Consider the following 14,159-nt stretch of genomic DNA (forward strand, 5'->3'; position numbering starts at 1 on the left):
CCATTGGGATACACAGTATACTGGGGAACAATTTCTTTTTCTTTTGCATGAGATTTTTCAACTGTTCTTATATGTTCTTTCAATGCTGATTTCAAATCTGAAATTGATTTTCATGTACATGCTCTTGTTATCTTTCAATTTCCGACTTTTGCCGATATGTCATATTTACACTGGGGATAAGTGGACATTGACACATTGATCTACCATAATCACATGGTAATTATTGTTTTGCAAACTTCTCGTAGGCAGGGAACGTTAAAAGAACACCTGCACACTAAAAACACAGCCACAAGAGAAGCAAACTTCCCATTTTGACTGCACTGGGCACACCATGGGAAACACTGGGTTGGCTATCCTGTGAGGTGGTGCCTAGAGAAATGTGGCTTCTTGCAAATACAGCTGAGGCCTGTTGCCAGAGAAGAAGGCCTGGGGAGGGCAGGAAAATGTTGTCTTGATGTAACCACCGGAACGTTCAACTGTCAAAACACAACAAAGCTGGGGAGAATTGCAGGCTCCCTTTTCAGGCGTGCTCCGTCGGGCCTGCTCCATGCCCGTTGATGTGAGGGTGAGAAGGAGTGGACCCCTGAGGGACCGGAATGTTCTCCTCCATCATGGCAGCCGCCAGAGGCATGGCTAGGCCTTCTGGGGAGGACATGGTCAGCTCCTGTCTCCAATATGCTTCACACAGCGGAAGGTCGTTGGTGTCACACAGACTGTAGCTTTCCCCGAATGAGATGCCCGTTAAGGAGAAAAGGACAGTGGAAAGCCACAAGAGGGAAAGAGAGATAGAGAGAGAGAGAGAAAAGGAGAAAAGCAAGACAGAGGCAACAGCGTTAAGAAAATAGCGAAAAAAGGGAAAAAAAGAAGCAACAACTAAGGTTAAGAACGTAAGAGCCCTCCAAGATCAGGCCAAAGGCTCATTTAGTCCAGCATCCAGTTCTCACAGTGGCCAATCAAATGCTAGTTACGGGAAGCCCAAAAGCAGAAAGCAAGTGCAATAGCACTCTCCTTACTGTTAACAACAGCCAGTATTCAGGTTATACCGCATCCCCTCCAAGGTTTTGGAAAGGGAGTCTTTCCCAGCCCTGACTGGAAATACCAGGGATTGAACCCAGAACCATCCTCATACAAAGGATGTGCTCTGCCACTGAGCTATTGTTCTTCACCTAAAAATAAAGCAACACTTCTGTCCTCATGATACTGAACGGCAAAATAGGAAGCTACTTCATCCCGAGTCACAACACTGGTTCATTGATCCCAGTATTGTGTACAGCATTTTAGATAGGGAGTCTCTGATAGCCCTGCCTAGAGATGTTGGGGGCTGAACCTGGGGCCTTCTGCATGCAAAGAAGATGCTCCGCCACTGAGCTATACTCCCCCCATTTTATTTTATTTTTAAAAAGATGCTGCAAATGTGTAACCATTTATCTTGGTCCTTCTTGCTTGTGGAAATCCTGCTCTGAAGCAAACAAGAAGTGCAAAAGAAAATAAAGTGGAAGAGTTTTGGAAGGAGAGGAACAAGCTTTGCATAAGACAAGCAGGGGGAAGGAGGTTTTCAAAAACAAGCTGTGGGTTCGCTTAAAAAAATAATGTAGTTATCAGCTGAAATGACAATTATATTTCCCCACACACACTGCTGTTTTATTTACAATAAAGCTTGCAGCAAATATTTTTAATGGGATATATGTGTGTGTATAATAATAATAATAATAATATAATAATAATAATATAATGATAATATAATGGCATAACAAAAGAATCCTTATAATATTGCTTTGTTTTGATGCATCTTAACATTCTGGAACTGGAAACTCATGGTCCAGTCATCACAGACAGAAGAAAAAATGCTTATTATGTCCAATCCTATGTATCTTTACTCAGAAGCAAGCCCCACTCTATTCAATTGTGGTGCCTTTCAGCTAAGGGTGCGCATGATTGCATCCTAAACCCCAAAGTTCCATATCTTCTCGACTGCAGCCCTTCGGATGTTGTTGTTTGACTACCCCATGCTGGTGCCATGCATTCGATACCACTTTAAACAATCATGGCTTCTCCTGAAGAATTCTGGGAGCTGTAGTTAAGAGTGCTAAGTAGTATTGGGAGGCCCTTGTTCGCTTCACAGACCTACAATTCCCAGAGTGGCTTAACAATCAGTGCCTCTTCACAGGGAACTCTGGGAATTAATTGTAACCCTGTAATCTCTGCACCATTCGGAAACTACAACTCCCCTAATTATTTGGCGGAATCCATAACTGTTTAGCATGGCATCATAGGGCTTTAAATGTATTGTATGAATGTGGCCTAAAGCTGCCATCTTCATTTATTATTTATTTCATAAAATTTACACACCACTTGATTGTAAAAAAAAAAAACACTTCAAAGCAGTTTAATCCCACTTAGCTAGGAACAAACCCCATTGAATTCAACAGGACTTACTTCTGAGTAGACATGGTTAGGATTGCAGTTTACACTGACTAGTGATTAGGGTACTCTGGGCAGTTCAAGATCCAATACCTGTTCCTGTTTGCAAGTCATTTAGGTGACAAGATCACAATGCCGATGAGGGGGCAGGAGAGAAGCTCACCTCCACATCTCTGTGGAGAAAGGCACATGGTGTGCTTGCCCTCCCTCCAAAATGGCCACCTCTCACGTCAAACATGAAGTACTCAATAAAACGGCTTTGGGGCCCGGATTCTTTGGGTGCTGGGAATTTAGGGATGCTTTTTAAAACAAGGACAGTTGTTATTTTCACACACACCCCGCCCCACCCTACCCCCACCCCATGTCAGAAACAGGAAATTGTTGTGGTTACTATAGGGCAACCGTCCATGGCTTCATTTGTACCTGGAAGAGTAATATTCTTCCTCCAGCTCATAGAGGTCTATCGAGATCTCATCACGCAGGGCAATAAGCTTCTTGTCGCATTCCTCCTGAAGGCTGCGCAACTGCTGGTTCCGCTGGTTGATGGCTTCGTTGACGGAAGGGAAGTCATTGAGGATCAGGAACTGTTTTAGGTCAGAGACAAGCTTCATAAGAGACTCACCAGCCCGAACCTAGCAGAGAAATAAATTCAAATTATTTATTTTATACTATTTATACACCACTAGATCGTAAAAAGAAAAAGTGTCAAAGCGGTTTACAAAAAGGATAAAAGAATGAAATCATAAGAAAAAAGAAAAATACCACACTACTACTTAAAACAGGGCTAGGCAACCTAAGACCTGTGGGCTGGATGCGGCCCAATCGACTTCTAAATACGGCCATGAGTAGAATGTGCGCTTTTATTTAAAATGCATCTCTGGGTTATTTGTGGGGCATAAGAATTCGTTCATTTCCCTCCAAAAAATATAGTCCGGCCCACCACACGGTCTGAGGGACAGTGGACCAGCCCATGGCTGAAAAAGGTTGCTGACTCCTGATTTAAAACATTCAATGAATAATTAAAGTCAATGACAAGCTGAAAACCAAATTAAGATGTGTCTGTTTTCTACATGTCTGGACAGGCTTACCTAAACAAAAATGTTTTTGGCAGATACCTTGGAGTACAGTGAGGGCACCTGCCTGATGTCAATGGACAGGGAGTTCCAAAGCATCAGTGCTGCCACCCTAAAATATTAATTTCTTACAAGTCCAGAACAAGTATTATGGGGCATTTGTAACAGTGCCTGCTCGACAGATCAAAACAGTCCACTGGGCATATATTTGGTAAGACTATCTTGAAGGTAAACTGGTCCCAAGCTGTTGAAGGCTATATATACTAATAACAGCACCATGAACATGGCCCAGTAGCAAATGAGCAACCCTTGCAGGTCTCTTAGCTTGGGTGTTATATGCTGCAACATTCTGCACTAACTGCAGCTTCTGGAATGAGCACAAGGGAAGCCCATATGCAGCACATTTCAGTAATCCAATCTTGACATACAGCCCCAAATTACGCTGAATGTATAACAACAACAACAAGAACAATTTATTGCCCACCTTTCACCAGCAGGTCCCAAGGCATATTAAAACATTTTTTTATACTGAACAGTTAAAAACAAATCACATTCAAAGGAATTGGGTGGATCCTAAAACACACACATCTCAACAAAAACAAGAAGACACACTTCTGTGAGGAGGGAATTCCACAATCGAAGAGCTGCCCCAGGGAATGAGCTGTCCTAAGCTATCAGCACCCAGAACTTCTGAGGGTGGCAGAACAATCAAAAAAGCCCCTCTGCTGATTTCAATACCTGAGAGGGTCTGTAGGGAAGAAGGCAGCCTCTCAGGTATCTGAACGCACCCTAGAACCCACCCAACAAATGCTCCTATTGGATGTTTTTTACTCACAATATTTGCAGCTCTGACTTGCATCTCGTAGTTGTCCTGCTCGCCTTGGGTTGCCCGAGAAACTTGGGTTTCTTCCTCAATCTACAGCAAATGTTAGAAATAAAGCTTTTACACTGGGTTCAACATCTTTCTTTCACTGTTCTGCAGAGAAAAACAGCCCTCTCACTATCCTCCATGAGATTTTATTGCATTCCCTCTGCCAGAGATTCCGAACACTTCAGCAAAAGCAGGCATGGGGAACAGATGCTGCTGGACTACAACTCCCATCATCCCTGACTGCTGACCATGCTTACTGGGTCTGATGGGAGATGGAGTCCAAAATCATCAGGAGGAGCCACTGGTTCCCCAACTCCACCATAGAAGAAGCAACACCCCCAACTAGTAAAATGGAGACTTCTCATTCAATCCTTCTTATAGGAACATTTATTCATTTACGCCTCCCTTCTATTCTATAAATTTGAAGCAGTATTAAACTACTTTACACAGTCATGGCTTCCCCCAAAGGATTTTGGGAACTGTAGTTTCTTAAGGGCACTGACAGCTTTCAGGAGACCCCCTATTCACCTCACTGTGCAACAATTCTCAGAGTGGTTCAACAATTAACCCCTCTTTACAGGGAGCTCTGGGAAGTGTAAGGTCTGGGAGGGGACTAAATATCTCCTAACAACTTTTGACACCCTTAACAATCTACAGCTCCCAGAATTATTTGGGGGAAGTTATGACTGTTTAAAGTCATATCATGGGGCATTAAATCGGATGTGAGAATTTCCCCCAGCTTTGACTTAAAGCAATGATGAGGTAATATTTTTATGTTCCAATTAGGTGAGCAAAAACTTTGAGTTTGGATGGAAGAAAGAATACCCATGACATGAGGTCCCGCCCCCCACCCACAAGTAATCTTCACGTACCTTTGCAGTTTTGACTATTTCTGTGAAGTTATCCATGATAGACTTGATGTCATCTTTCAGCCTCTTGTTGTAAGACTGAAGGAGGGTTTCCTTGCTCTGAGGGAGCACGCGCTGCTGCGGCATTGTGGTGCCAAGGAGAGAATCTTAGCTGCTCACCAAGAAAGGTCAGAAAGAGTTACAACTAAACAACAATTGAAAGTCAAAGCTTTATTACATATATTTCAAGACAACAGTCTTGAATGAATAAGCCATTCATTACAAGTAGTGAGCTGCAACATAACCAGACACTGGAAAGAGCTTTCTAGCACAGTAGACAATTGGTACAAAACAGTTTGGGAAACAGCCCTCCTTGACAGAGTAATAAATAAACTATGGTTGACATAATAATAATATATTTTTTATTTGGATGCCGCCCGTCTGACTGGGTTGCCCCAGCCACTCTAGGAGCCTCCCAACAGAATAGTAAAATGATAAAGTATCAAATAGTAAAAACTTCCCTAAACAGGACTGCCTTTAGATGTCTTCTAAAAGTCAGATAGTTGTTTATTTCCTTGACATCTGCAGGGAGGGCACTCCACAAGGTGGGCACCACTGTTGAGAAGGCTCTCTGCCTGGTTCCCTGTAACTTCACTTCTCACAGTGAGGGAACCACCCAAAGGCCCTCAGTGCTTGATCTCAGTGTTCTGGGCTGAAAGATGGTAGTGCAGACACCCCTTCAGGTATACAGGGCCAAAGCTGTTTAGGGCTTTAAAGGTCAGTATCAACGCTTTAAATTGTGCTTTGAAATGTACTGGGAGCCAATGTAGATTCTTTAAGACCAGTGTTATATGGTCCTGGCGGCTGCTCCTAGTCACCTGTCTAGCAGCCACATTCTGGATTAGTTATAGTTTCCGAGTCATCTTCAAAGGTTGTCCCATGTAGAGCGCATTGCAGTAGTCCATGCGGGAGATAACCAGAGCATGGACCACTCTAGTGAGACAATCTGCAAACAGGTAGGGTCTCCACCGGCATACCAGATGGAGCTGGTAAGACAGCTGTCCTGGACACAGAACTGACCTGTGCCTCCAATAGACAGCTGTGAGTCCAAAATGACTCCCAGGCTGCGCACCTGGTCCTTCAGGGGCACAGTTACCCCATTCAAGGGAGGGGGTCCCCTACACCCACGTGTCCCCCAAGAACAGTACTTCTGTCTTGCCAGGATTCAACCGCAATCCATTAACCTCCATCCACCCTCCACAGGGTGGACACTCACACAGGACCCTCGCTGCCTTCACTGGTTCCGATTTAAAGGAGAGGTAGAGGTGGGTATCATCTGCATACTGGTGAACACCCAGCCAAAACCTCCTGATGATCTCTCCTAGCTATTTCATATAGATGTAGAAAAGCTTGGGAGAGAGGACAGAGCCCTGAGGTACACCACAAGTGAGAGCCCAGGGGTCTGAACATTCATCCCCCAACACCATTTTCTGGACACAGCCCAGGCGGAAGGAGCGCCTGGGCTGTGTCCAGAAAATGGTGTTGGGGGATGAATAACAGTGTATAACAGTGCCCCCTGCTCTAGATGGCCCAGAAGGATGTCATTCCTCCTGCAAAAAAACACAAAAAACAACAACTCAATTTGCAACGGATCCCAACAGTTTCTCCATCAACTGCACATCTCCATGACCCACCTCAAAATGTACGCATTACAAAATACATATCCACTGGTCACATTCCAGCCTATTTTGCTTCATTAGCCTCAACCAACTTGGTGCCCTCCAGAAGTTTAAGTCTACGACTCACATCAGTCCCAACTCTGTGATGGCCTTCCTTAGCATAAGGCAGCTTCCTATTTATTTAGAGCCACAAATACTGGACTGCTATATTATTTTTTAGAAGAAAGGACTATAGCTCACCCAACCTGGGAACACTGAGCTAGATGGAGTAATGGTCCGACTCATTACATGACAGCATCTTACTCAAACCTTTCCTTTTAGATCTGGAATCTTATTTCTGAAGAAGGTCCTCATCATTTCGTGGAGAGTGGAACCCTGGAGAACCACTGCCAGTCGGTGTGGGTCACACTAAGCTAGATGGACCAGCTTCCTGACTTGCTATGATGGGAATCATAAATCCCAAAACCTTAGAAGCCAGCAAGACTGAGAAAGGCTGATCTGAACTCGTCCAGCGCTCAACAAACGAGACTAAGGGGTGCACCACCCCCCGTTTAAGAAGCCTTCCACCCGCATTCGTGCTGCATTACTCCGCGCGCCAATTCAGAAAAGTTTCGGCCTTTCTCCCGCCGGAGTAGTAAACCCACCATCACTGAAAGCACAAGCATGCATTTGAAAAGTGGGAGAAGTCCGGTGCATCGCTCTCCTGCTCTGTAGTCACAAAAGAAGTCTAAATAAATAGATCGATTATCTAACAAATAAATGTTAGTATCTCAGTATCTTACTCAATACATGTAACCCTCTTGCAGACAGGCGGCCATTTTTCCTTTTTCTCTTGCGAACGGTTCCTCCTTCACTGGCTACGTCCAGCCCATGGGGCGGGGAAAACGTTTCCTCCTCCTCCTTCCGAAGCTCCTCCAACGTCCCATAATCCTTCGCCTCTTCCTCACAGGGTCTATCAATAGAGCGCCGAGCCGGTCACAAAGGGCCGTGAGCTAGTTCCGCCTTCCTCTCCAGCCCAGGTAAGTGACCAGCTCACGAGCCACGCGTAGTGCGCTTTTGCGATTCCTGCAAGAGAAGCGCACGCGTTGAGGTGAACCACACGGGTTGCAGCGCCTTCTTTGCACGCCCTGCGATCCCGGTTTAGGGGAACGCGTGCCAACCCCTAAAAAGCCTTAAGGGGGTGGATCTCCGCCAACTGCTCACTGGCCAGCCCTACACAGGATGAGAGATCTCTAATAGAGTCGGTTTGCCTTACGCCTACACATGAGATGATCTCTCCTTCCCGTGAGCGGCCAGCATGTGTTGGTTCGCACGTGGCGTTAGACGAGCGTACAACCTCTGTACATAAGTTGTTCAGCTGCACGCTCCTACAGCTATTCATATTTTCAGTTTGTGAAAATGTGTACACAGTAGTTCATCAGCACACTCTACACGCAAACGCTTGTGCGTGCGTAGAAGTAGCTCTCTTTAATGAGTAACCCTGCACACGTGTTTTCTGGAAAGTAAAATTTAGCTGGCTGATTTGACACATGGGGGCTGTTCACCTGTTCGCTAAAACAGGTGTACAATTTGGGGTACCCATGTGTACAAATTAGTTAGGTCTGCTCTTGAACAACCATTCACATGTGATATTAAGGAGTGTACAATCTGTACCTGTGTATACAATAGCTTTACAAGCCAACAGATGTCCACTTCCCCACCCCCACCCCCATACATGTGTTGAGATGACTTTCTGTGGATTTTTATTTTATTGACTTGTAAATATCAAGCTATGAATCTCCTTCAGTTTACTCATGTCATTGAATAATTTCTCTCTCTCATTAAGCAGGATGAAAAGCGAGTATGCAAACGTGGCCCCATGAATTTTGTCCACTTTTGGTCGACGTAGCAGAAGTAGCCTCACACAGCATTCTGGGTAGAAGTTTCGAAGGGAAAATGATCGGAATGAACAAGACATCTTTGACTTAGAGGCAACATTCCCCCTGCGAGACCATCCTAAGATTTTATTTTAATTTTTGGTTTATTTACTTTTCTCTTTTACCTTCACGAGACTTTGATCCCACAATGGCCAGTTTAGTCAACAAAGACTCTTACCTGCAGAAATTGGCCAAGAAAATTTGCACCCAGGAAGCCCCCGAGCCACGAAAAAGGAAATTCGGTACAATTATCTGATGCTGTCATTTACTTATTTAGATCAGGGTTTTTTGTAGTAGTGCAGCCTTCTTAGTTATTGTAATTATTTTCATTTCTTTATTTCACAGGATTTATATACTGCTTGTGATGAGACCTCAAAGTGGTGGTACTTAATGTTTTCCCTTATTTTAACCACAGCTCATTTTAGATTATAATCTGCTCAGGAAAGGGTCCTGATGCCACAATGGAATGACAGTAGTGTGTTTTGAAAATGCAACTTGGAAAAATTCAGGTGTCTTGTCTTGGTGCTTCCTGGAGACCTCCAGAAGTTGCTGAACTACAACTCCCATCGTTCCTGATCAGCCATACTGGCTAAGGTTGATGGGAGTTGGAATCCAGTAACATCTGGAGGGGCTTCTAATATGTATGTTCTTAGGCATTTACAGTGCTCGGGTTGCGAATGTGATCTGTGCGGGATGCACGTTCACAACCTGCAGTGGCGCGTCTGCGCACACATGTGTTGCGATTTGGCGCTTCTGCGCATGCGCGACTGCCAAAACCCGGAAGTAAACCGTTCCGGTACTTCCGGATTTCGGCGGTGCGTAACCTGAAAAAACACAACCTGAAGCGGCTGTAACCCGAGGTATGACTGTATTTCTTGCAGAAATGTTTGCACAGCATCTTATCAACCAGATTGCAAAATATTTTCCTCTCTTTGTTTAATGAAGTCTTGTGTCTCTGCCTTCAAACATTTCCAGGAACTGGACTGGGAGACGATAGCACCCAGCCAAAGAAGAAGAGGAAGAAGAAACAGAAGAAGCAAGGCAAGATAGTGGGCACCTCTCTGGGCAAGCAGACAGCACCTGGGGGCAGCCAAGCATCACCAGCCAAGCCAACAAATGCCAGTATTAAGAAATCTGGCCCAGTTATCCATGCTGCACCAAGTTCCAGTGGATCTCAGACTACTGGGGGAAAAGGGGACAGAAGCCAAAACGATGTTGCAGGTGAGAGTGTTTCTACAGCCGGTCAGTTAAGCTACTGGGCTGGGTTCTCACATAACTCTAAGCAATGGTTTAGTAACCCATATTTTAGCATTATGTGTGAACCAGGCCACTGAGTTTAGCTGAGTTGAGTTTAGCAGCAATTTGGGTTGGGACACAGGTCACATGCTTTCTCCTGTTTTCCCTTACAGGTGGTGACAAGAGCACAGCCGGCTCATTTTCAGCCATGAATCTCTTGCGGCAGAGACTGCACGAGAAGATCCAAGAAATCTCTGGCCAGGTAAGATCAGCACCCTCCTTTAAAATGTTGTCAAGATGTGGAGAAAGCCTGTAGAATCCAAAGCCACTTTTAGGCTGTAGGCATATGCCAGCTTAATTTGGCATATGCCAGCTTAATTTGGCCTTTCAGCCTTTAGGGCAGTGGAACTTGCTCCTGATTAAACACCCACAGAATTGCACTGTTAGATGTGTGGTGGAAATATTCCTATGCCTCTAGTATTCTGGTTCCAGTTGATATCATACTGGCTTCTGCTCTACCTTGATTTGAACTAAAACAGTTCACCCATCTTTGGAGGCCAGATTTTGGAGGATGTGATGGGGGGTGGTTGATGTATAATAGGGGTGGGGGACCTATGGCTCTCCAGATGTTGAACAGCCAGCTTCCATCAGCCCCAGCCACCATTGCCAGAGGTCAGGGATGGTTAGAAACATCTGAAGGGCTACAATTGAGTGTATAAATGTAGCACACTCTTCAGTCAGGCCTGTTTGTGCTTTGTGATTCTGTTCAGACATAGCATGGGTGAGAAATATTTGGGTGAAAAAAATCAGCTTTTTAATAATCTTAGCTTTACTGTTTTCACTCTAAAAAGCAAGTTTGTAGATCACATGGCTGAAAATATAAGCTTGTAGCAATGCATTCTAAGCTTCCAGTGTCCTATGCATCTTACCCCTCCCCATGACAAAGATAGGCAGTGATCCTAAGGATAAGCATGAGCCTAAGTAAGCAAATGAAGAACCTTTCTGTTGGTTCAAGGAGAGAGAAAAGGGTATATAAAAATGAGAATTCCTAGATACCATGATCCAAGTTTGGGGCAAGTGCTGTTTGGCAAGAGAACACCAGCAGATATTTGAAATAGCAAAATGCACAACAAAGTAAAGTATGGAAATAAGGGTTTTTAGACTTTTAAAATATGCCACTTAAAGTGAGTTCCAAAGTTTCCCTCTTTCAGTAGCTTAGAAAAAGAACACATTTGGCAAATTAAAAAGTTTATTTACAAGCTCTCCAAATGTCAGATTCATGTGCTTTTCCATACGTCATTCAGAAAAAGCTGCACAGGCAGTAAAATGTGGCTTAATTACAATGGTGCAAGTTCCTAAATCATTGGCATAGGAACTGAAGAGTGACTTGTGAAAGCTGAGCAACCACCACATCCTCTTACACCTGAGCTGCTCAGGTAAACTGGGAGAGAACAAAGCCTTGATTATCCAGTCTCTCCCAAAGTGAGCTAAGCACATTGATTATATAAAGCTAGTTATCCCACAGTTCCAATAACTTTTGCAGTATTTAGTTTTTTTCTGTAAACATGTGTAATACAGTCATACTTCAGGTTGAAGTAGCTTCGGGTTGAGCATTTTCGGGTTGCACTCTGTGACGACCCGGAAGTAACACAATGCGTTACTTCCGGGTTTCACCGCATGCACAGACGCTCAAAATGACCTCATGCGCAGAAGCGGTGCACGCGCAGACGGGGGTTGCGTTCACTTCACGATGTGAACAGGGCTCCAGAACAGATCCTGTTCGCATCCAGAGGTACCACTGTATATAGATACTGTGTGTGTGTGTGTGTGTGTTGAAACTGAGATAGATCCCAGCACTGTTTAGTTAATAAATAGTGACAATTCTAAGAGTACTCACGATGGAAAAAAATTAAGAGATGTGACATATACAAATTATCCCTTTAAAAATTACTATTATTATTATTACTATTATTATTATTAGCTACATAGAAATTAGCAGAGCGGTTCTATAATACTGTCTTCAGAGTATGTCCCACTGAGTTCAGTGGGGCCTACTCTTGGGTAAGTGGGTTCAGAATTGTAGCCTAAATTTTGTTTTCCAGATTAAGTCCACAAAGGTATCAGGGTCTTGAGTCTGTGCATCCTCCTGCTATTAAGATGGATTTTATGTTTGTTCTGTAGGAATAAGTTGGACAGATTGAAGCAGTTTCCATTTTGGGGGTCAATAGTGATTTCTAAATCATGCATAAAAGTATTTTGTCCCGTCCCCCTGCCTAATATTCTGATTGTGGCATCCAGTAACATTGTTAGTCTTCCAGCTGAAATTCTCTTGAAGGAAATAATCCTTGCCAGCTTTCCTGCTTTTAAATGTAATGGTAAAGATAATACAGTGACCAGATTTACAATGATATATATGTTAGTGCTTTTTCTAGGCACTGTCTTTTTAGCTTAAAAAATTCACTTTGCTCTTTTGAAGGATTCCTCTTTCTTCTCAACTTGTTGTTTCTTAACAGGGAAACAGCAAAGAGTTGTCCCCAGCAGTGTTGGAGAAGAGGCAACGAAGGAAATACGAGAAGGAGAGAAAGAAACGCCGTAGAAAAGAGTTGAGGATGAAAGAAAAAACGGAGAAGAAGGAGGCAGAGGAGGCTTCAGCAGCCATTTCAGAGCCCCAGGCCTCAAAGAATGACACCAAGGTCGAGATCGTCTTCAATAAGGTTGAAGTCCATGAGGAAGGACTTAGCAAAGCGGAAAAGAGGAAGGCGCTGAAAGGCAACATTACTCCACTGACAGGGAAGAATTACAAGCAACTCCTGAGCAGATTGGAATCTCGGAAGAGTAAGCTGGAAGATCTGAAAGACAAGGATGAGGGGAAAGCCAAGGAGCTGGAGGTGAAGATGAAGTGGACAAATGTTCTGTACAAGGCAGAAGGGGTCAAAATCCGCGATGACGAGGACCGGCTGAAGGCGGCCCTGAAGCGGAAGGAGAAGCGCAAGGCCCAGCGCCAGAGGCAGTGGGAGAAGCGGACTGAAAACGTAGTGAACAAAATGCAGCAGCGGCAAGATAAGCGCCGCAAGAACCTCCAGAAGAAAAAGATGGCCAAGGTGGAGAAGAAGAAAGCCAAGGCTCGCAAAAAGGGTCGCATCCTGCCCGAGGACCTGGGCAAAGCTAAAATTAAATGAATCAGGCTAGTGGACCATTGGAACCCACTCCAAGGCAGGTGCTCACAGGGCTCATTAATAAAAGCTATTTTGTAGTGGAACCTCTGAAATTTTTTATATCTAAATCTCCTTGCTTGTGAGATGACTTGGAGTCATCAGGCTGTGCAGCTAGACCAAGAAGAGGGAACTCCTACACTTGAGAGGCAAAAGAAGATATTTCCACAAGACTGTTTCTGTGGTCATACAACCCTGAGCTATGCCAGTTGATCAAGTGGATCTTTTCATCCCTTTCCCTGAGTCAGGATAAGAGAACCTTCAGTCTGGGTGCTAAACGTGGCCTTCAAAACCTACCTTCCAGACCCTCTGGCACAGCTTAACACCCTCATTGAATATTTTCTACCTTTAACTGTGCTATGTCTCCCCCCTCCCCCCTTGGGTAAAATGTGTATTCATTGCTGCCCTCCATTTTTGCTTTTGCCCTGCCCATCAAGTGGCATGCAGCCCCTTGAAAATTTCCCAGAAGGGAACACAGCCCTAAGGCTGACAAATGTATTTTTTGTGAAGAAATTTCACAAAATCTCATCAACAGGAGCTCAGGAAGGAAGCAGATGAATTTAATATCATAACAATAATGGGATAAATTAAAAGAAGAGATTATTTTTAATTACTTTACATTAGCGCAACATAAAAATACTATGTATTAGTTTACATATAATTTCCAGAACATAAAGAATAAATATTTACAGCTGTTTGCAGAGATGCACAAAAGTTGAATGTTATCTTGAAAATACTAATTCCAGAAGTTAATAAACAGTACGACTTTTCCAGTCAATTTGAGATTTATAATAGCTTTTTGTGAAATAAGTTTGTGCAGTCCTTTTTGTGGTGGTTCTAGAGTTTTCAGGTATGAGGCAATACACATAACTTCAGTTAGTAAGTTTAATACTGTTTGCAAAT

At 43.9% G+C, this 14,159-nt stretch overlaps 2 protein-coding genes across 6 annotated transcripts; one reads left to right on the forward strand and one right to left on the reverse strand.

Moving 5' to 3' along the window:
• Positions 1-255: 255 nt before the first annotated feature.
• MED22 (mediator complex subunit 22) lies at positions 256-7,805 on the reverse strand. Of its 2 annotated transcripts, none has more exons than XM_083424100.1 (5): positions 7,675-7,805; positions 5,238-5,385; positions 4,330-4,410; positions 2,845-3,053; positions 256-713 (listed from the first exon to the last, which is right to left on the reverse strand). In XM_083424100.1, the coding sequence occupies exons 2-5, from the start codon at positions 5,358-5,360 to the stop codon at positions 521-523; spliced, it is 606 nt and encodes a 201-aa protein (XP_083280226.1). In that variant the 5' UTR covers positions 5,361-5,385; positions 7,675-7,805; the 3' UTR covers positions 256-520. The 2 variants fall into 2 exon arrangements, with proteins under 2 accessions (XP_083280226.1, XP_083280225.1); XM_083424099.1 differs by having other exon boundaries at positions 256-719.
• Positions 7,806-13,303, forward strand: SURF6 (surfeit 6). 4 transcript variants are annotated; one of them, XM_083423927.1, is made up of 5 exons: positions 7,806-7,911; positions 8,721-9,050; positions 9,784-10,029; positions 10,218-10,306; positions 12,558-13,303. In XM_083423927.1, exons 2-5 carry the CDS (start codon positions 8,957-8,959, stop codon positions 13,221-13,223), a joined length of 1,095 nt encoding a protein of 364 aa, XP_083280053.1. In that variant the 5' UTR covers positions 7,806-7,911; positions 8,721-8,956; the 3' UTR covers positions 13,224-13,303. The 4 variants fall into 4 exon arrangements, with proteins under 4 accessions (XP_083280053.1, XP_083280054.1, XP_083280055.1 ...); XM_083423928.1 differs by having other exon boundaries at positions 7,843-7,911; positions 8,718-9,050; XM_083423929.1 differs by having other exon boundaries at positions 7,899-7,982.
• The last annotated feature ends 856 nt before the right edge of the window (positions 13,304-14,159 follow it).

The sequence above is a fragment of the Podarcis tiliguerta genome (assembly GCF_965153285.1).
Source record: "Podarcis tiliguerta genome assembly, chromosome: Z".
Lineage (NCBI taxonomy): Eukaryota > Metazoa > Chordata > Lepidosauria > Squamata > Lacertidae > Podarcis > Podarcis tiliguerta.